Raw genomic sequence first — 19,154 nt, 5'->3', positions numbered from 1 at the left:
CAGGTAAAAAGATCCTAGTCTCATATTAAACCGACCAGCCCAGGACGAGCTCATGACCCCCGCGGCTTATGTTGCTGGTTTCCAATGTCGCCTGAAAAAGGGCCAAATTGTACTACAGTCCTACCTACTTACACTTGGACCAGCACGCCTCCAGATCTTATTCTTCACCCAAATCCTTCTCCGCTCCAGCTCTTTATTTTCTTTCAGTGGCTCAACCAAGCTTGTCACGCGTCTTCAAGCGTCCAAGCCTCTCATCCCCCAGACTGGGGGCGGGGAAGGCTCCCAGTACCTGATTGGCGATGATTGGCACCTACACGAGCATACCAAGACCAGGAGGTTTCGTGGCGTCCACTAAATGTCTTGTGAGCATCCAACACCGTCTGAATAGGTTTAACCAGTCACTCTAGGGCGCCTCTCCATGTTACGTTGCACTGCACGGTTTGAGCCTTCCCAAAGGCCAAATGCAAGTCTCGATGAGGGGGCATCCTGTCGCGCGCATGGCTACCACGGTCAATCTCGCCTCGGGTTAATTCCATTCATATATTAGACCCTTGGCCCTCCGCACTTTCCATTCCCCTTTGTTTTCTTCCCTGCTGTTTTCCTTCAGCTTGCTCGTGTTGGGCGTGCTAGATTCCTAGTAGCTTTCAAGATGAAGCTCAAGAGATCTTACAATGTGTACTTCCTCTGCGGGTTCATGACCCTCGGTATGCTTGCTGTTATCATATGATGAGACGGTTGACTGACGGGCTCAGGTGGTGGTCTGTTCGGTTTTGACATTTCATCCATGAGTGGTAAGTTGTCTTGATTTGACGGCAGCAAAAAGCAAACATCTAACTCTTGCAGGTGTCTTGGGAACTGCGGCCTACAACAACTATTTCCAAGTCGGCGGTGGCAATTATAAGCAGGTTGGTCTTTCCTCAACTGTTGTTTCACAAGCACAGCTGACATGAGCTGGATAGGGTGCAATTACCTGTGCCATGCCCTTTGGATCGCTGCTCGGTGCCCTGGCTTCTTCCTTCCTTGCCGACAAATACTCGCGAGTTCGCGCTATTCAAGGCTCTTCTATCTTATGGATCATCGGTGCCCTGTATGCCTCCCAATTGAATCCTACGACTTTTACTATATGGTCTGGCTCTAACCTGTCTAGCTTTCAATGCGTCGCAAACGGCATTCCCCTGCTCGTTGTCGGCCGTGCCGTCGCTGGAGTCTGTGTCGGTATCGCCTCTGCCATGGTGCCCGTCTATATCGCCGAAGTCAGCCCTAAGCACATCCGTGGTCGTATGATCTCCCTGCAGCAATGGGCCATTACGTGGGGTATTCTTATTCAATACTTCATCCAGTACGGCTCTAGCAACATCGATGGCGGCCCTGATAATCCAACGCAGAGCACTGCAGCCTTCCGTATCCCCTGGGGTATTCAGATTGTGCCTGGTGTCATCTATTTCGTCGGCCTCTTTTTCTACCCCTACTCTCCCCGTTGGCTGGCTAGCAAAGACCGTTGGGACGAGTGCATGCACGTTCTTGCCCGCCTCCATGGAAATGGCGACATGAACCACCCTTCCGTACTTGCCCAGTACAAGGAAATTCAGGATGCTCTTGCCCTAGAACGGGAGCAGAGCACCACCAGCTACCAGGAGCTCATCAAACCACGCATTGCAAAGCGTGTATTCCTTGGAATGAGCTTGCAAATGTGGTCTCAGCTCTGTGGCATGAACGTCATGATGTACTACATCGTCTATATCATGCAAAGCACTGGAACTGGCTCTCCATTGCTCACCGCCTCCATCCAGTATATCCTCAACACAGCCCTAACCTTGCCAGCTATCATTTGGCTAGACAAGTTTGGCCGCCGCCCTGCTATTCTTATTGGATTCACTTTCCAGGCGATGTTCTTATATGTTGAAGGAGGTTTGCAGGCTGGTTATGGCAGAGCAACCAGGGAGGATGATACTGCATCAGATGCCATTTCCTGGACTGTTGCAGACCACCCAGCTGTTGGACGTGCTATTATTGCCATGTCCTACCTATTCGTCTGCTCCTTTGCAACCACAATTGGTCCCACTTCATGGACTTACCCCGCTGAGATTTACCCAGCCAAGGTCCGTGCAAAGGCTGTCTCCCTGGCAACTGCATCCAACTGGACCTGGAACTGTCTCCTTGCCCTCTTTGTCCCGCCTCTGCTCTGGAGCATTAACTGGAAGATGTACATGATTGTATGTTCCCCATATAAACCCTACAGAGCTACTAGACTAACCCTGAACCCTAGTTCGCCGCCTTCAACACTGCTGCAGCCATCCACATGTTCTTGACTGCCCCAGAGACCAAGGGTTTCACACTGGAGGAGATGGACGAAGTCTTCGACAGCGGCATTGCCCCCTGGAAGAAGAAGACCATCGTCTCCAGGCTTGACCAGATCGAACGTGAGATTGCGGACGGTAACCTCAAGGTCATGGACCGCTCCACCCCAGCTACCGCCCCGGTTGCCGGTGACCCTGAGAAGGCTGTTTGAGTGTCGGGACTGGATCAATCTCCTATCTACTTAGTTAGTAACTTACTATAATACTGTTGGTGTGTGAGTGTGATGGAGATTAGGGTTATTAGGGTTGGTTGGTGATAATGGTGGAAAGGTAGGGTGGTTCGCTGCTCTACATAGGGTTATGATGGATTGTGCTATGTAGCTACAACTCTTATTTATCAATGGATGTTGTTTCTATGAGTGATTTAATGCTATAGTATACCAGGGTATGTTTCTTTCTGGAAGTCTTGGCCACTATTATATCGCTTGATATCATACTGCATCCTACCCTGACTACCTACCCGAACGACAAGCTATCAAGGTCTCTTTCAACAATCAGACATATCCGAATACCCCCCACCCCAACACCGGATAATCACAGAACGAAACAAAACCCCCTCCAAGTCAGGGTAATCCCTCGCAGCAAAGCGCCGTTCAGCCGCCCTCATCGCCTGGAACACCTTCATCGTCTCACCAAGCTCATGGAACGGCACACAGCCCGCCTCAATCTCAAACAACACCGACCCAAACGCAAAGATATCCGTTTCCTTCGTCACTGAACCCTCACCGCGAGAAGCACACCACTCATAGCAAACCAACGCTGCCTCATCATCAATACCCGACCCCGCAAAGTCAATGAACCTAACATGGCCGCATGGATAATCCCCCAGCTCTGGATATACCGCAGCCCCTCAGCCGCCTTCTGCGCCCAGCGGAGTCTGGTATGTATTGGAATATTTGAAACATGGCTCTACAGGTTCTTGCGGAGGCACTCGCCCCGCTCTAAGACGATGCCCTCATCAATGACTTTGCTAACTGTGATTCGAGGATGGGTTCCTAGTCGCGCGTAGGCGCGGACTTAGATGTTGAATGCTTGAGACGCGAATTCGCTGGATGCTGGCGGGCGGCGCTTGATGACGTGGGTATCATCGAAGGTGTGGATTGCGCTGACGGTTCCTATGGCGATGACCTGGGGAGGCATGGATTCTGATATGGTGGAGTGGGAGATGAGAAAGAATTGTTTCAAGGTGGTTACACTTCCTGTTTATTTGTATTGTAGCCACGTGAGGCACAGGTAGCACCTTGCAGGTGGGATTGGCTTGGCAATACCTAGCTTTAAGACTATGAGATACAGCTCCTACAGTCCCGCTCTCTAGTATGTATCTACTGGAAACCGTCAAGTATTGCTCTACTCAGCATACGTTAGGCATGGGCTAGACTAACGTTTGGTAGTCGAGAAAATAGAAGTAAAATAAATGGCATCTGGGTAGTTCTGCAATGACCGCTCTCAAGCATCTATATAGGAAACATAGGAAAGGCAACAATACAAGGGTTGGGTATCGAAACAAAAGAGCTTGCATCTAAACAGCCTATACAGACTCTCCCCTCTCCCTCGCCCGAAGCTCAACCTGCGAGCCATTTTCTTCACTGTTCATCTCCTTTTCTTGTTGCTTCCGCTTTCTCAACGAAGGCATGATGAATCCCGCGCAGATGAACAGGGCAAAGACGATAGATTCCATGAGGTATTGCATAAACGCCGCGATGTAGACATCAGGAAGGGCAGATCGGTCGCTGCCTTCTCCATCGTTGAGATCCTCCGGGAAGATAGAGTCCCGTTTGAATGTTGAGAGGATCATGTAGACGACTCGAACAGCCAAGAATGGCGCGCTGACGAAAAGAATATGGAGCAGCCGCATTGTGATCCTGTGGTCCTGTACAGACTCGTCCTTCTCTTCTTCTGCTTGTTGTTCTTTTCGAGGCTCTACACTGGAGTTCGCAGAGCGGAGGCGCAGATAAAAGACGAGAGATATTATCGCCTGTGCAGCGAAGAAGCATGTCACGATGACTGTGGCGGCGCGATTGAGATTCTGCCCCCCGGCAGTAATGTAGATGATACTGAGGATGAATGCTGTCCATTGGGAGAGGTGGAGGAGAAGCCAGACGCGCGGGGGAATCGGGTCGGAGGAACCGAGCGTGGTTTTACTAGTTCTCTATTAGTTCTTGGGCTTCATTCTTTTGAGTGATGTGTACATTGGGTGAAGGGGATAACTATGGCAGCATACACATTCATAACAAGCTCTAGCATAGCTAGCAAAAGCGTCATTACGCCCACCGACGCAAGCATCGACGCGGCCGTTCGCAGCCCTGTGCTTTCATTGAAGCCGGAGGCAATCTGAAGGCTTGCGCCGACAACGCGAAAAATCGCGAAGATGAAAAGGTATAGCCAGCCCCATGATTTGCCCAGGCTGTGACGGTGGAGGAGGAAGGATGTCGGGACGAGTGAAGGGACGTAGTAGATTAGAACCACGATTGAAAGTGCTTGGTGTGGTGTGAGCGACATGTTGAGTTTGCAGATGTTAATTCAAAATCGGTTTAAAATGCTCCAGGGGTATCCCGTATAAGTACTGGACGCTGATCTAAATGTTGGGGCTGTCAAGTCCGAGCACCGAAGAAGCTATACAACAGTTGCTTTAGCACAGCCTTGCAGATATGCCAAGACCCGAGCACCGAGGTGCCAAGATGAGACCTTGTCCAATCAGCAGCTGGATAGGGTGGCGATGGTTGAGCATGCAACCAATGAGAGTGTGATGGGGCTCGGGCCCGAGATTTGATTCAATTGCGCTGCAGATCGCTACTGCCACCAACCGAGAGCCTGAGCAGGATGCTAGCGCAATGACGTTGGACTCAGTGCTCCTCCACGCAGTCGCAAGGGCGAGTCTTCATAGGAAAATCGAGCCATAGTACTCTCGGGGGTCGAATTCATCAAGCGATGGCAAACCCGTGCTCCAGAGGTCACTGTCCGGCGTGAGAAAGTAGAAGTTGTCTAGTCCACCATAGTCTATTCCTTCCATCAGAGTCGGATTGCTGAGATTGCTTGGAGCGCTCAATTCGTGCTCGAGTGAGATAGCTCTGTGGATTGAGGGGGGGTTGGAATTAGCTGTAGTAGGCTGGCTAGAACTAGTTTCATGTGACCCTGTATCATGACCAGTCGATTCCTTCTGCACATTCTGCACATATTGTCGTGCCATGTGAGAAAACTCGGACAGGTAGCTGGATTGAATTGTCCCGTTTGAGGCGTGGTCGAGCTGGCTGAAGTGACCGGCCACAATATCCAACAGAGTCAAATTACCCCGGGTATCAGGGTCGTTCGGATGGTGAACCACAAAGTCAAACAGAATAAACAACGCGGAGAGGGGCAGAGTTGCGAGGATACTAGTTAGGTTAGCAGAGCCCACCAAGTCAGAACTTTAACATACAATACTGGTGTATAGGGCTCCACGTCGATATATCGTGTCAGGTTGATGACCTCCCGCGCTGTCTTGAGCAGAGCCCTCATGCTGTTCTCGCTTCTGACAATGTCGCGACTAACATGCAGGGTTAGTCGTTCTAGCGCGATCGCAAGTTGGTAATAGTAGTAGTGAGTCCGTAAGGCGATCTCTTTACAGGCGCTATCAAGCAGGCGGTGTCGCTGGAGAGGCTCTTTCGGTCTGAACTCGAGTGGTATGGACAGCCTCCATTCCTCCAACAAGCCTTGGACACGATCGATGGCAGATAGAATTGTGTCGTCCGACCTGGTTGAGGCAGAAGTTGAGAAGAGCGAGGAGTATGCCACGGACACAACACGGCCGAAGCGGACGGAAGACACGAGCCAGTTGTACTCTCCTACAATTGATTCTGGGGTGTTCGGAATGGGACACCCAATGTCGTAGTCCGCAATAACCTATCATTTGTTAAAGTCGAGACACAATGAGATTTAATTGACGCACCGAGCTGATACTGGCTGAGAAGCAGTAACGCTTCTCAATGTGGTATATAACCCAAAAGATTCTGTGGCACAAAGTAGATTCCTCGCTAATCAGCGACTTGTGGTACCTGAGTGCGAGTACCATTCGCCCGGCTTCAGCGACTAGGGTCTGATCGAGCTGGAGGCTAAAGGTATTTGTAGCAAATATAGCCTGCAAAATTAGCTTCGGGTGGAGCAACATCGGATGAGCGCACCATTGCAGTTAAGGCCTGTTCCTCAATTAGTAACGGACGGAATCTCGGATGTCAAACATACCTGAAGATTGGGTAAAGACTCTGTTGTCATGAGAATGCGATCTAAGCGACTGAGTGAGATCTGAAAGAGCTTCCATGCATGGCTGTTGTCAGGAATAAATGAGCTGAGTCCGTTATACTGGCAGCCAAGGGCCAATATCGCATAGTATAGCCCGCAAAACGCATAGTCCGTTTCGAGGACGTGGATCAAATCAGGCCTTCGTGCCTTCTCTTCAAATGATTGGCGATCGAGAAAGGGATATATCGGATGCAGAATGTCGAAGTAGCCTGTTCCGTCAGTAAGATACAAGATGGTTGTGCCAGCACTTACGTTGAATATGAGACGCTGCCTCTCGCTCAACCACCAACTCTGCTTGGACTTTGGCTAGCGTATATAGCGAGAGATCCTTTCCAGGTCTCGCGAGTAGACGCGTTCTGATTGACTTGTCAATCTCATGCACCAGCTTCCTGACATGAGTATGACCTAGTCTTTTCACCAGAGAGTTGACTCTTTTATCGGAGAAGAATGCAAGACCCGAACTAGGTACTAGAGATGGTAAGCAGAGTAGTCAAACTATAGCGATCAGTCTGAGTACCTCGATCATTGTGCACCTATTCTTGTTAGCTTGAGAAGCTGCATTACTTCAAGGACTCACCGTCAGGATTGACGTTTCATCAACGAGTACGGCGCTCTCTGACGGATTTCGTATAAGACGATCGATGAGTGGATCCGACGATGGTTGGGGATGGTCTGTACTCGGCGTACTTTGAGGAGCGGGTGAGACTTGAAGCTGTTAGATGCAAGCGATCAAACACTGCTGCTGGTATTCTGTGTACCCTTTTGTCGCAGCTTGCGCTTCAGATGACTGAACTGACACGTCTCATTGCGTTTCTAGACTAGTTAGCATATTGGGGTACACAGCGTGATGTGAGGATTGATTGATGGACTCACAATGCAATGAGTGCAAGCGATGGGTCCTTCAGGCGAGGCAGGAGGGACTGCGTCATGGTGAGCATTGGGCGAAAAGTGGAGTTAAGAGATAATCTATGGGAGATACCAACCTATACAACGGACTTTGCGATTTCGACACTGGTCGCAGGATTTGTTCAGCCTCGCAGACTGCATTTGGGCGTTGGCTGGTGAGTCTCGGGGTTCGGCGGTTACGGGGTGGGAGAAAAAAGAGAAAGAAGATCCCCCTCGGCTCCGAGGTTCCATACAGCCTCATCGATTTGGGAATATCGAGGAATTCTTCAGGTTTGTTTCTTCTTTTTCTTTTCCCCCTCTTACCCAGAACTTTAATAGAATCTGAATCCAAGCGTCGTGTCACAAATGCAATGTATTGTCGATTATGGTCTCAAATATATATAATTCCAACCTATGCCTATGTATACAGCATGCTTGAAGGATCTCATCACTTGATGTTTCTCACTACAACACTTCAGTGAACTCAGTCACAGCCTAGCCCTCTCCTTCAGCAGCCCATTTTCCTTAACAAGCTTCACCACATCCTCCGCAACGCCCCAAGAAATCTCATACCCCCTCCCCGCAGCCCCATACCCATGCACAATCGTCCTCCCCCCATCCAACCTCTCCGCCTCAATCCTCAACCCGTCTTCCCTCGCCGGCCTCCGCCCAACAATATCCCGAACAACGTCAAATTTCCCACCGCTCTCCGGCGTAAAAGGAAACCACTTGCTCGCCTCCCGGAGCAGCTTCTCGCGCGTCTCGAGCGACGGGTTCGGGTCCCAGTTGTGCGGTTGCTTTGTGCCGCCGATAATCGTGCCACCTTCCAGCGGACGAGGGATGCAGAAAGACCAGCTGCCGTCGGAGTTCTGGCGTGTAAGGGTTACATTGCATGGGTTGCGCACGAGACAGGTTTGGCCTGATGGATTAGTCTTCGTCCGTAGGAGATTATAGGATTCGTACCTCGAATGATAAATGACTTTGGGTCCCCGAACCCGACGCCAGAACAGTTCACCACGGTCCTGACATTCGGCGCTAGATAAAAGGCCTCTTGTGGGTTTGCAAGCGTATATTCTTTCGTTTGCCCGCCCTTCAGGACGAACCGGCGCAGCATGTATGCGCAGTAAACGGGTGAGTTCACCACGAAGGTATTATATCGCACACCCCATGTCACGCTACCGGGTAGCTCATCCTTTCTCAGCTGTCGGAAGCCATCGAGATGCGCATATGAGTTCCCGATCGCTTGCTTGTCGAAGTACTCCGCTGGTGGGTTCTCCAAGTGCTCAAGTCCCTCGACTGACTTGACACCCGAGCCTGGTTCTTGGATCATAGTTTTGAAATGCTGATATGTTCGGCGGGCTTGCTTCTCCTCACGGAGGGCTTGTGGTGAGGTCCCGGGGACGGGTCGGTAGTGTGCGCCTGCCCATGGCGAGGCGTAGTTTACGGATATGGTGTTAGGCCAGTCGCGGGCGACGAGCAGGATTTGTTGAGAGGGAGTGAGTTGTTCTTGGAGGCAGAGGGCTGTGGAGAGCCCGATTACGCCGGCGCTGGGTTGGTTAGTAGATTGGCGGGCAACTATATTTTGGGCGGACTTACCCGATAACGACGATGGTTTCTTTTTCTGACATGATGGACAAAGACACGAATTGTGAGAGAAATGGATTGGAGATCAAAATGAGGGGGAGAATGTAGTTTAAAAGACCCCACAGCTCTTGAGCTCCAACAGCTCCAACGGCAAGGCAGTCGGTTCGCCGATGCTCGGCCGTGAGTCAGATTTGGCCGCCGATAACAAGCTTTATCGCGAGGCCGCTGAACAAGTGTAACATCTCGCGGCCAAACCTCGTACCATGGAGCTTAAAGGGAAGACAGGCACCATTAGAGGTCGTATGATTTTACGATTTCGTCTAGAATTGGAGAATGGGCTACGCTAGTTTGGTTCGGCGGAGACTGATGGAGAGTTGAACGGATATTTTTCCATTGATATTTGTGGTCAGGCTGAGCTGGAAAGCCTTGTGAGACTGGGCACAAGGTTTGCTCGGTATTATGTCTTGTGTCGCTGAGCCCACCAATACTTGATGTGCCGACTTCGGCGACATGTCATGCTTGCCGAATACGAGCATGAGGTCGATCGCTTTGCCTAGAGACAATGCGACCATAGGCTGCGGCGTCTTGTGAATATGCGCGAGCCGTCAGCGAGATTGCGAAGTTCCTCCAATGCCGTAGCCGACTTGAACTGCGACGATCTGCAGGATGGGAGCCAGCATTCGGCGCTGCTGTTGGTGTTGAGAAAAGCACGGTTAAGATGTGCGCCACTAGTCTAGAGAGTCCGGTAGTTTCTCGATGGTGAACTTTCCTCTGGCGACCTTCATGATCGGAACACCAGGAATCTTGCGGAGTCGGCGGCAGAGATCCTTATCGTTGGTCCCGACGATGTAAATTCGGTGCTTCGATACCTATTTTACCATTAGCGATTGCCATCAAGGTGGAACCGGAGAACATACCCTGTCAACAAGGCAGTCATCGGCATAAGTGCCCTTGTGCGAGCACTTGACCCTCTCCCATCGCGGATCCTTCGCAACCCTCAACGCAAGGCGATACTTGTCACCCAATTTTTCCAATTCCGCAATTGTGCAATCGGTGAATGTCGGAATACATTTTGCGTATAACAGATCCATCATCGCCGGGAGCAAATCGAGTTTCGCGCGGATCGCGTGGGATACAAAGTTGGTATCGACGAGGACTCGGTATGGAGGGCCGAGGGCAGTGTTTGCGGCGAAGAACATATTCGTGGGGGCGGCTTGGATATGACGGGCGACCTCCTCGCCGGGTTTCTCTTGCTTGGGCTTCTCCGGGGCTTTTTTCAGGCGTTCATCGCGGGCTTTGATCGTGCGCTTCATCTATTGGGGATCAGCGGGTGTTTCGACTGAGCTGGTTGGTGACCACGAACCTGCGCGAACTTCTTGGTTTTCTTAGCGACACCCATCTTGACGGTCAGATAAAAAGCGAGTGAAAGTGAGCTTTCTGGGAAAACGAGAGATGCTGTCAGGTAAAGGCGCAGTGTTTGCTTGAAGCAGTCTCGGAGGACCAAGAAAATATTGTCGGCCCGACTTTTCGCCAGAGGTAGGTATTTGATCACGTGTCTTCGCAGCGCACTAATGCAGACCATCTAAAACAGGAAAGAGTGACCCTGCATATCTCTTGCATAAATTGACATTGATTAATTCCAAGCAGGGTCCTAGCTACATCATGAATTCTATCATGCCGTCCTACTTCAGTAGAAGATTCTCCCGCATCTTCGCGATATCTTCATTAGAAAAACCCAGCTCATTCTTCAGATAGCCCGTCACCCCGCCATGGGTCTCATCGAGAACCTTCAAGAATCCTGTCAGACCGCTCGCGTGCACTCCCCAGAGAACAAGAAGAACGGGATTCTCCCACGCCGACTCGCCGTATAGACTCTGCATCATTGTAAGAAGAGCTTTACGGCCGGGCTCGACACCAACTCGAGTCAGCGTGAAATCGTGGACGATGGCTTCATCGGGACTCCCTGCTAGACGATGAATCAGAGCCGCCAGGACACCAGTGCGATCTTTACCAGCTGTATTGACCTCTAATCAGCTTCTGAAGGATTGTGATTCAATGAAGCGACCTACCCGAACAGTGAAAGAGAAACGGCTTATCAGGCTCATCTCTGATATGCTCAAAGACCGCGGTGTAGGATGGTGCATGAGACTCGAGATAACCCAGGTACATTTCGATCAGCGACTCGATGGACTTTTCAGGGTCCGGAGGTGGTGCGGCCAGTGCTGCGCTGTGTGCTTTTCCTCCGATTGCGTCGGGGATCCAGACCACCTCTACCCCGTCAATGATGGGACTCGGCTTCTTTGTGCGCTCGTCGGGTCGGCGCAAGTCGAAGATTTTCTTAATGCCGAGAGCGTTCAAAGCCGCCAGCCCCTCGTCAGTCAACTGAGACGATGGTGCTCCTGCGCGGTAGGCCAGGCCGGACCGAACGACGGCCGGATAAGCAGATGAAACAGTCGTGGCATTACTGATATCGCGGAGGTTGAATATACCGGGGACAGTTGCGAAGGGTGCTTGGGAGATAATCTCGGCGACGGCTACCTCGTCCAGAGCTGTCTTGATGTCGGTTGCGATAAGCTCTTGGAGGTTGTAAGAGACTGGCATGGTGCAGGGTATGGAGCGTATTAAAGTGGTAGAAAATGTTTGCTTGTTCTTGGATTGTGGACACCCCTGCTGGTCGCATCGAGGCTCTCTTATGGAAGAGGGGATCGACAAAAGTCCCGAAGCTGAAGTGGGGGATCTCGTCCCACCCCGCCCCGCTAGCTGAATCCCAGGGCTGTATATCGCCAAATGAGGAAGTTCGTATAGAGCTCGGGCTCCCCATTATAGCCGGCTCTCTGCCCACATGCACGAGTCGGCATGACTCACAGTTCCCTTTTTGGAGTCAAGCACCAAGGGTAGACCAAATCAGTTGTACGAAACAGGCAATGAATCTCGTGAGGGTGGCAAGCGGGATACCTAAAGGGGGAGTCCGCTCCTCCACAATTACGAGCTCTGAGTTGAAACACCCTTTTCTGGGTGGAAGGATCAGGACGAGGTTAGACCTAGCACGTCAAGCCTCCTTGGCTGCTATGGTACGAGCAACGGGCACTTAATCGATTGCTTTCGGCTAACGTGCAACCTCTAGTCGAACACGATTGGCCTCGTGCCAGCGCAGACGTATCAAATTCTACCCCAACGTGATACTGCCGGCCTTCCCGTCGGCCACATCGGAATGAGCAGCACAGAATACGTCTCATGACTTATTTTGATTGGCGGACAGGCTATACGAGCCCTTACTCGTCTTTCTTTCCGACGTATCCCCCCTTTCGAAGACCGAAGTAGCTTACCACAGTGACCAAAACCATAGACGCAAACATGAGCCAATACGCCGCTCGATACCCCTTCAACACATCCTGCTCAGGAGAGTGGTCCGTGACAGATGCAGCTATTGCGGCACTCACAGCCAACCCGACAGAGTTCCCAACCTGAGAGACCGAATTGAAGACGGCACCAGCCAGAGCTTGGTTCTGTCCGGGATATGCGCGTGATATGATCAGATTGGACACAGTAAAGAGAACTGAAAGCTGAATTAGCGTGGCTACTATGTAAGGCGAGATGACGAACCATCAGCGTGTATGGGACTTAGCAGTATTGCGACAAAAGGACCTCGCCAGTAGATCCAGTCCGGGTCTCCCACGGCCATGAGCAGCGGGGAGACGGTGCTGAAGATGGCCGACACGAAGACCAGCCAGCCCACCCGGACTTTGTCGACCGTATAGCCCGTGAAGATGTTTGTGAGTGCCCCAGCAATGACCATTGGCAGGAACATCAGTGATGAAGTAAAGGCCGAGAGGTGTTGAATTTCCTGAAAGCTAAGAATTGTTAACTGAGCTCAACATCGGTCTTTGATGGGGCATACTAAAGAGAGGTAAAGTACTGCAGAGCATTGAGCTCCGCCCAGGCAAAGAACACAACGATACAGGTTGCTGTGAAGAGAGTATTCTTCCACAGACTGTTCGGGATGAGTGCTGGTCGGCCATGCCTTTCCTGCCATCCAACCCAGACGACGAAGACCGGGAGAAGAACAATTGAGACCACAAACAGAGCAATGATATAGGGCTCGCTAATCATGTGGTAGCTCTCTGTGATCTGGCTGCAGAGGGTCAGTACTTTCTGAATAAATGGCAGAGGACCACCTACGCAAGCACAAAAGAAAGCAAAGCCAGGGACACACTGATAATCGGCGCACCCACCCAGTCAATCCCGCTCAACCCCTTCAACAAAGACACAGTCTTCGGCTTCTCGCGCGGTAGACTCCAAAACGCCAACCCCGAGAATACCGCATTGATAATCGCACTGATATAGTACCCATACCGCCAGCCAATCGTATCCGCAAAGAGTCCACCCAGAATCAACCCGACAGAGTACCCAAGCGGCTGGCCCATCCCCATCGAAGCAAAACCCATATTCCGCGCCTTCCCCGGCGGGAATGTACGCGTCATAAGACTCACAGCACAGGGCAGACACATGGAGATGGCAATACCGAGCAGCGTCCGAAACGCAATCAGTTGGTTCCCTGTCTGCGCGAGTCCACAAGCTAATGTGAAGACGGCAAAAAGAACACTCCCTGTAAGCCACACGCGCTTGTCACCGACGACATCTGCGACAGCGCCGAAGATCAACAGCGTGCATCCGGCCGCTAGGGCGTACACGGCTGCCGGCCAGAGAAGGATGTCGTGGTTGAGACCGAGGTCGGTGGCCATTGCTGGGAGCGCGACCGTGAGGATTCCGGAGCCCATGGTGTTTAGGAAGCTGACGCCTGTCAGGGCGACAACTGCAGCCACTCCTTGGGTTCGGTTGAGGGTGCGTTCCGGTGAGCCATGATTTGGGTCCGCGGTGGCGGGTTGGGATTGAGCGTGAGAGTGAGGGGTGTATTTGGGTTGTAAGGTCTCCAAGAACACTTCCTCTTGCACCTGAACTTGAGACATTTTGATCGATTTTGGCTGGCAATGAATAGAAACAAGGGTTTTCGACGTTGATAAAGGCGTGGGAGGGTGCAAGGAATGAGCTAGTAAGCTAGACCATGGCGGAACCAATTCCGAGGTAAATTTCTAAGCTTATAAGAGAGGATTCTCTTTATATCATCACTTTTCCTGGGCAGATACGGCGATTCGGTTTGCATGGAGGAAAGACATGAGATCAGGATGGAAGGATTTATGAGTTGTAGATCAATGTAACCCTTGGCTCGGAACGGAATTCCGAGTTGCTGTGGTCTTTGTTGAGCACACATACGGTGCACTGATTCTGGTATTTATTGCTGCGAGATATTATAGGACCGCTGAAGAGCTTGACTTGGAGTACAGAAAAGATATTTTACACAATACGAAACCATCGGATTGAATACAGAGTCCTCTTCCGAAAACTGAAGCTCGCTGTCAGAAGTCCGTATGCCATCATTCCCGAGCAGATAGGACTTGAATGCAGCTTCTTGCCCAGTCGGTTGATTCACTTCTCCAGCATGAAATAAACCACATTGCTTAACCTTTCTAATCGATCTTTCCCATCGCGTCACTAGGAGACACACATCGGTAGCGTTGCACAGGTATCCTTGGAAAGTGCGCTTTAGAAATCATACCGCAGGGCAAGCGAGGAAAGAGCCAGTGCAATAGCCGAGCAGTGGACATAGGTAGCCGAGAACATGTACTCGAGTGATTTCAGGGCGAGAATCACCCACTGCGCAGTGAAGACGATGTCCGCGATGATACTCATGGCGTGTGCAGCGGTGAGTTGAGTAGCGGATTTGAACTGAATCTGGCTGGGGATTAGCTATGGATTGATCGATGGGGAGTCCATCTTCTTGCCTTGGAGATAGCTCAGTGGGAAGTGCTCGTTGACGAGTTCAAGATTGCATTAGAAGCACGAAAAGAGGGTGTCTTCTTTTAAGGCTGCTGCGATTGTCTGTATGTTACCGGATGTAAAGGGCTGAGGGGGGGGGCCTTTGCATCAATGGGAATGTCACTCAATACGCCACCAAGGACTGATTAATCTGTCCTTTGACCATGAGTGAGTCTCCTGGATTCGGACTTGCCTAATCAATAAGGGTAGATGTAGCGGGGTAAAGACCCCTGCCTTCAGGGTACATGCCAACAGTGGAGTGTGTGACTGAAGTGGCAGGCCTCTGGGAACATTTTCAGTGCTTGACAGGCTATCAAAGAACAAAGAAGACCTTGCACAGCCCTAAAGTGTACATTCCATACTCACTCTGGCTCGCTATGCTGCCAGTTGGCAAGCACGACCAAGTCTCGTAAACAAGCATTCCGAACCGGGCAAAATTAGAGGCGAAGAGACACTACCATGGGAGCAAGTAGATACTGGGAACCTGGCCGTTTCAAGACAAAGCTACACGCTTGTATGTCGTACATGAACATGCTTCTCAATGAAAGGTCATAAGCACTAGGCCAGACAGCGCAGATCAACCTTTGTTACAACATTATCCAGAAACGCCACGAGCTGCTCGCCCTCTGTGACCCCCTCGTACGCCTTTTCCGTCAACAGCAATTTCACAGCTTGCTCATATCTCACCCCCATCCGATGCGCAAGATCTCCACTAAGCTGGTACTCTAAGAGCCGTCGATGATTTCTCTTTGGAGTGTACGTTGGCTTGCGGAAATCGGCGATCGGCCGCCAGAACCCAATCTCGGCGAGTATGATACCCAGACTGTAAGCGTCATACTCACGACAGTACCCAACGCGAGGGTATTCGGCTAAGTCTGGATGTTGATATTCCACCTCCACCTCCCCTGGCCGAAGAGGGAGGGAGATCGCGTTGATATCATCAGGGCGGGAGTATTCGAAGCCGCATATATAGGGCTCGTGAAACCATACCATGTTTTTGCCTGTTTTGAGGAAGAGAATGTGTGAGCTGCGAAGGTTACGATGTAGCCACTTCGTTGAATGCAGTTGCAGTAGACTGTTCGCTAGGGTGTTGGATAGCTGAAACCGGTCGTTAAGGCTGGGGAAGATTTTCTCCGCACCAGTTGATGGATGGATCAAGTCGTAGAGCGACACGATCTCTGGGATAAAGTCAGGATCCAGCGTCGGAAGGTTGTATATGATACCGAAACGTTTCTCTAACTCGTCGTGGCAGTACCCAACGCAGTCCAGCACTTGAAACTCCTTCGGCTTGGGTGTCTGCCCGAGAAGAACTGATAGACCAGCGATTCGTTCTTCTAAAATGCCGACTACCTCATGGTTGTTTTCATCGTCTGTATAAGCTCTCCATTCAATCAAGGTCGCTTCATCATTCAGAAGCGCGATGCTTCTGTTTCCGGTGGTTCTTGTCTCTACCATTGAGAGCTTCTTAAGAGGAATACACTTCGACGAGCCCTTCAGGACTTCTGGTGAATAGTCTTGAAGATGAAGCAAGTGCAGCCGCTGGTCGACCGTACGAGATAGAGTGTCATATGTGGATTGAGATGCGTCGCGGATGGTGGCGAGCTTCCGAGCGTCGTCACTGGCAGATGACAGCAGACATACTTCGCTGAAATCATGCATAGAGGACATTCTCTGCGGTGCTTGTAATAAGGCATACAAACCGTTGTTCAACTCGCGCAGGTCGACCACCAACTTTTCGAAATTCTTCCGATCGAACATGAACCGGAGACCAGCTTTCCATGACGGGCGTGAGGATTGGGCTTTTGCATCGATGCGTCGTCTCAGATCGAGAAGGACAGCCGAGCTTTGAATGTATTCAACTACTTCGTCTGAGCTGCCTCGGTCCGAATCTGAACTTGCGCCATATCGCTTCTTCAACTCTGCCGCTTCCTGGGTAATGCTCTTGATCTCCTTAAGCACGGTCAGGATCGTATCGAGTTCGTCGGCAGGAAGACGACACGTTTCTTCAGCGAGACCGACCGTTCGCCCCCAGATAGTCAGTCTCTTCTCTTCAATTTGCAAACGACAGAGAAGAATCGCAGAGTCTTGTCCAAGACCTTTGATATCGGAAACCAGCTGATACCCTTTCAGACAGCTGTCAAAAAGGGCCACCGCGCTCAACACAAGCCCGGCAAGCTCCATTGCAACCACACCATCAACCTCGAGCAGTGGAGGAGATTGCTGGATGTTCAACTGGGCTTGGAGGAGGTTGATCGCGTGTCAGCCTGGCGAGAGGGGCGTAAGCCGCTAAGACAGCTTGTGCCCAATCACACGGCGTAAAGCCCTCGATCACTTGTGCCCCGGGCGCTGCCTTGGTGAGATCTTGTTTTGCTTGGCTCGCTTCGTTTCTCTTCAGTTCATCCTGTCAGCGGGTGATCAGACCGACCCCAGCGGGGTGCATCCTACCTGCCTTGTTATTCTACTTCACGGCCCTTGGATGCCAGCGACCACGACTACGCAGTCGATCCAACATGAGTTCATCGAATTATACATTCGACTCGAAAACGACACTTGTCGAACGGTCCAAGTCATGGATCCGACAGAGCGAGGCCAGTACCTTGGTTGAGACTGAGAGTGAGGGCTCCCCATCGGACATGGCCATCACCCAGCTTGCCATTATGGGGCTGTGGATGGGTCGAAATTGCCGAGGGATCACCAATAACACCGACGCTTTATTTCAGCTGGACTCGCAAGGGGACAGTGGTAGATCTATGGGTCAAGGTTATTCGGCGTCGATTGCGGGAGGAAATACACTGGTTGTCAACGCTGTCACCCAAAGCCCTACTCTGACTGCGCGCAAGCATATTCGTGGTTGGGGGTTAGAAGACCGCCAGAGAGCAGCGGATATTATACGCGAGATTCGGGTCCTGACACACGCACCGATTCGTACGCATCCAAGTATCGTCTCCTTGATTGCGTTCGAGTGGACATTTTGGCCTGGAGAGGAGCCCGGTGTTTCTCCAGTACTATGCCTCGAACGCTCCGAATTAGGTGATCTGGCTGCTTTCCAGCGCGAGCACCAACTGTCTTATCAGGCGAAGAAGGCGATATTTCTTGACGTCGCGAAAGGTCTTGCGGCACTACATGACGCCGGTATCGTCCATGGAGATGTCAAGAGCGAGAATGTGCTAGTCTTTCCGCACAACAAGGGCTACCACGCAAAACTGTGTGACTTTGGCTTTGCAGTTTTCCTCGCCGACATAAAGCGCGATAGAGCACGCTTACTCGGTGGCACGGCTCCGTGGACTGCCCCAGAGTTTAGACAACAGCTTCCGTACCCTCACCACTTTCTGAAACTCACTGATGTATACTCACTTGGGTTGCTTCTGTGGAGGATCTTGTTGGATGGCGACCACCCCTTCAAGCATCCTCTACTGCGCAGTACTAATGTCGAGCATTTGAAGATTGGGGAGCCTCCGCTTGTGAATTTTGCGCAGGGATCTATTCTCCTCCGGCCGGATTATGCACCCTATGTGGAAGAGATATTCTCCATGTTGGCGTGCACAATCCAAAAGCTGCCCCTGAAGCGAAGACTACGCACGGCAATCAGGATTGCTGGTGGCGAGAAACAAGGGTTCTGGCAACAAGAAGTTGCGCAGTTGTCGAACAACCCTCTGGCTTTTGCGAGGGAGGACTTTAATATAAAGAACATCTGTGTTCCGCTTCGCCTGCGGGTGATGAAACATTTACAGAGGAGTGCGCTTCAGATCAGCTCTGACCCAGACTGGAACTCCAACTTTCCTGGAGAGAACCCGGTCATCAGAGGCTTGGTTGATATTGCCTTAGGTGACGGTGGCTTGGATCAAGACGACAACCCTGCGGAAGCCCTAAAATGGATGACGGTCCTCGCCGAGCGCCAGTATATTCCGATGCAAGCGATCCTTGTCCGGATGTACGACTACTTTGACCAACCAATGCCACTAGAGGTGCAAAAGAAGGCGAACGAGTATCTCGGCAACGGTGTTGTAAACGGGTCGATGACCGCGGCTCTGGACTATGAGAGCTTCTGGCCGAGGTTGCAATACCAGCAATTCGGTAGCCCAGAAGACTTTTTGTTCACCTCTAGGACATTTCATGGAAATGGTACGGGCTTCAGGTTAGATCACAAAGCTGCCGAGCTCAATGATACTACTACAGTGT

General features: G+C 51.3%; 9 protein-coding genes across 9 annotated transcripts; 1 reads left to right on the top strand and 8 right to left on the bottom strand.

Moving 5' to 3' along the window:
• The first annotated feature begins 607 nt into the window (after nucleotides 1-607).
• On the top strand, nucleotides 608-2,680 carry BJY04DRAFT_175512 (sugar porter family MFS transporter). The gene is made up of 5 exons (XM_073709335.1): nucleotides 608-704; nucleotides 753-791; nucleotides 844-905; nucleotides 960-2,213; nucleotides 2,267-2,680. Exons 1-5 carry the CDS (start codon nucleotides 650-652, stop codon nucleotides 2,507-2,509), a joined length of 1,653 nt encoding a protein of 550 aa, XP_073577089.1. The 5' UTR covers nucleotides 608-649; the 3' UTR covers nucleotides 2,510-2,680.
• A 1,060-nt stretch (nucleotides 2,681-3,740) lies between these two features.
• On the bottom strand, nucleotides 3,741-5,045 carry BJY04DRAFT_429 (uncharacterized protein). Its single transcript, XM_073720365.1, has 2 exons — nucleotides 4,579-5,045; nucleotides 3,741-4,498 (listed from the first exon to the last, which is right to left on the bottom strand). Exons 1-2 carry the CDS (start codon nucleotides 4,854-4,856, stop codon nucleotides 3,886-3,888), a joined length of 891 nt encoding a protein of 296 aa, XP_073577088.1. The 5' UTR covers nucleotides 4,857-5,045; the 3' UTR covers nucleotides 3,741-3,885.
• On the bottom strand, nucleotides 4,834-7,712 carry BJY04DRAFT_465 (Zn(II)2Cys6 transcription factor). The gene is made up of 11 exons (XM_073720450.1): nucleotides 7,616-7,712; nucleotides 7,506-7,552; nucleotides 7,391-7,445; nucleotides 7,210-7,337; nucleotides 7,150-7,165; nucleotides 6,885-7,100; nucleotides 6,576-6,841; nucleotides 6,515-6,529; nucleotides 6,283-6,471; nucleotides 5,773-6,236; nucleotides 4,834-5,728 (listed from the first exon to the last, which is right to left on the bottom strand). Exons 1-11 carry the CDS (start codon nucleotides 7,677-7,679, stop codon nucleotides 5,236-5,238), a joined length of 1,953 nt encoding a protein of 650 aa, XP_073577087.1. The 5' UTR covers nucleotides 7,680-7,712; the 3' UTR covers nucleotides 4,834-5,235.
• Nucleotides 7,713-7,876: 164 nt separating this feature from the next.
• BJY04DRAFT_175501 (FAD-dependent oxidoreductase) lies at nucleotides 7,877-9,320 on the bottom strand. The gene is made up of 3 exons (XM_073709334.1): nucleotides 9,114-9,320; nucleotides 8,481-9,064; nucleotides 7,877-8,436 (listed from the first exon to the last, which is right to left on the bottom strand). The coding sequence occupies exons 1-3, from the start codon at nucleotides 9,143-9,145 to the stop codon at nucleotides 8,006-8,008; spliced, it is 1,047 nt and encodes a 348-aa protein (XP_073577086.1). The 5' UTR covers nucleotides 9,146-9,320; the 3' UTR covers nucleotides 7,877-8,005.
• A 160-nt stretch (nucleotides 9,321-9,480) lies between these two features.
• Nucleotides 9,481-10,583, bottom strand: BJY04DRAFT_175499 (rRNA-processing FCF1 family protein). The gene is made up of 3 exons (XM_073709333.1): nucleotides 10,465-10,583; nucleotides 10,019-10,414; nucleotides 9,481-9,970 (listed from the first exon to the last, which is right to left on the bottom strand). Exons 1-3 carry the CDS (start codon nucleotides 10,498-10,500, stop codon nucleotides 9,830-9,832), a joined length of 573 nt encoding a protein of 190 aa, XP_073577085.1. The 5' UTR covers nucleotides 10,501-10,583; the 3' UTR covers nucleotides 9,481-9,829.
• On the bottom strand, nucleotides 10,570-11,874 carry BJY04DRAFT_175498 (tyrosine-protein phosphatase). The gene is made up of 2 exons (XM_073709332.1): nucleotides 11,171-11,874; nucleotides 10,570-11,115 (listed from the first exon to the last, which is right to left on the bottom strand). The coding sequence occupies exons 1-2, from the start codon at nucleotides 11,700-11,702 to the stop codon at nucleotides 10,784-10,786; spliced, it is 864 nt and encodes a 287-aa protein (XP_073577084.1). The 5' UTR covers nucleotides 11,703-11,874; the 3' UTR covers nucleotides 10,570-10,783.
• A 499-nt stretch (nucleotides 11,875-12,373) lies between these two features.
• On the bottom strand, nucleotides 12,374-14,068 carry BJY04DRAFT_212312 (major facilitator superfamily domain-containing protein; the record flags this gene model as incomplete). Its single annotated transcript, XM_073714554.1, has 4 exons — nucleotides 12,374-12,657; nucleotides 12,705-12,952; nucleotides 13,000-13,233; nucleotides 13,281-14,068. The coding sequence occupies 4 exons, from the start codon at nucleotides 14,066-14,068 to the stop codon at nucleotides 12,374-12,376; spliced, it is 1,554 nt and encodes a 517-aa protein (XP_073577083.1).
• Nucleotides 14,069-15,533: 1,465 nt separating this feature from the next.
• BJY04DRAFT_212311 (prion-inhibition and propagation domain-containing protein) lies at nucleotides 15,534-17,156 on the bottom strand (the record flags this gene model as incomplete). The annotated part of the gene is made up of 1 exon (XM_073714553.1): nucleotides 15,534-17,156. One exon carries the CDS (start codon nucleotides 17,154-17,156, stop codon nucleotides 15,534-15,536), a length of 1,623 nt encoding a protein of 540 aa, XP_073577082.1.
• Nucleotides 17,157-17,324: 168 nt separating this feature from the next.
• On the bottom strand, nucleotides 17,325-17,758 carry BJY04DRAFT_175494 (uncharacterized protein). The gene is made up of 2 exons (XM_073709331.1): nucleotides 17,425-17,758; nucleotides 17,325-17,364 (listed from the first exon to the last, which is right to left on the bottom strand). Exon 1 carries the CDS (start codon nucleotides 17,601-17,603, stop codon nucleotides 17,439-17,441), a length of 165 nt encoding a protein of 54 aa, XP_073577081.1. The 5' UTR covers nucleotides 17,604-17,758; the 3' UTR covers nucleotides 17,325-17,364; nucleotides 17,425-17,438.
• Nucleotides 17,759-19,154: the final 1,396 nt, after the last annotated feature.

Source organism: Aspergillus karnatakaensis (assembly GCF_047715665.1).
Source record: "Aspergillus karnatakaensis strain CBS 102800 unplaced genomic scaffold BJY04scaffold_1, whole genome shotgun sequence".
NCBI classification, from domain to species: Eukaryota; Fungi; Ascomycota; class Eurotiomycetes; order Eurotiales; family Aspergillaceae; genus Aspergillus; species Aspergillus karnatakaensis.
The sequence above is the reverse complement of the archived record's forward strand: the minus strand, read 5'-3'. Positions and strand labels throughout refer to the sequence as shown.

Excerpts from the sequence above, each read along its gene's own strand:
- BJY04DRAFT_175512 (XM_073709335.1), top strand. The coding sequence starts at position 650 with ATGAAGCTCAAGAGATCTTACAATGTGTACTTCCTCTGCGGGTTCATG. Across the intron at positions 705-752 it reads CTGCGGGTTCATGACCCTCG|GTGGTGGTCTGTTCGGTTTT; the intron begins GTATGCTTGCTG and ends TGACGGGCTCAG. Across the intron at positions 792-843 it reads TGACATTTCATCCATGAGTG|GTGTCTTGGGAACTGCGGCC; the intron begins GTAAGTTGTCTT and ends TAACTCTTGCAG.
- BJY04DRAFT_429 (XM_073720365.1), bottom strand. The coding sequence starts at position 4,856 with ATGTCGCTCACACCACACCAAGCACTTTCAATCGTGGTTCTAATCTAC. Across the intron at positions 4,499-4,578 it reads CTAGAGCTTGTTATGAATGT|TAAAACCACGCTCGGTTCCT; the intron begins GTATGCTGCCAT and ends ATAGAGAACTAG.
- BJY04DRAFT_465 (XM_073720450.1), bottom strand. The coding sequence starts at position 7,679 with ATGCAGTCTGCGAGGCTGAACAAATCCTGCGACCAGTGTCGAAATCGC. Across the intron at positions 7,338-7,390 it reads GCGCAAGCTGCGACAAAAGG|TCTCACCCGCTCCTCAAAGT; the intron begins GTACACAGAATA and ends AACAGCTTCAAG. Across the intron at positions 6,842-6,884 it reads GGCAGCGTCTCATATTCAAC|GCTACTTCGACATTCTGCAT; the intron begins GTAAGTGCTGGC and ends CTGACGGAACAG.
- BJY04DRAFT_175501 (XM_073709334.1), bottom strand. The coding sequence starts at position 9,145 with ATGTCAGAAAAAGAAACCATCGTCGTTATCGG. Across the intron at positions 9,065-9,113 it reads GAAACCATCGTCGTTATCGG|CGCCGGCGTAATCGGGCTCT; the intron begins GTAAGTCCGCCC and ends TAACCAACCCAG. Across the intron at positions 8,437-8,480 it reads AAAGTCATTTATCATTCGAG|GCCAAACCTGTCTCGTGCGC; the intron begins GTACGAATCCTA and ends CTAATCCATCAG.
- BJY04DRAFT_175499 (XM_073709333.1), bottom strand. The coding sequence starts at position 10,500 with ATGGGTGTCGCTAAGAAAACCAAGAAGTTCGCGCAG. Across the intron at positions 10,415-10,464 it reads AAACCAAGAAGTTCGCGCAG|ATGAAGCGCACGATCAAAGC; the intron begins GTTCGTGGTCAC and ends GATCCCCAATAG. Across the intron at positions 9,971-10,018 it reads ATGACTGCCTTGTTGACAGG|GTATCGAAGCACCGAATTTA; the intron begins GTATGTTCTCCG and ends ATGGTAAAATAG.
- BJY04DRAFT_175498 (XM_073709332.1), bottom strand. The coding sequence starts at position 11,702 with ATGCCAGTCTCTTACAACCTCCAAGAGCTTATCGCAACCGACATCAAG. Across the intron at positions 11,116-11,170 it reads GTTTCTCTTTCACTGTTCGG|CTGGTAAAGATCGCACTGGT; the intron begins GTAGGTCGCTTC and ends AGGTCAATACAG.
- BJY04DRAFT_175494 (XM_073709331.1), bottom strand. The coding sequence starts at position 17,603 with ATGGGGAGCCCTCACTCTCAGTCTCAACCAAGGTACTGGCCTCGCTCT.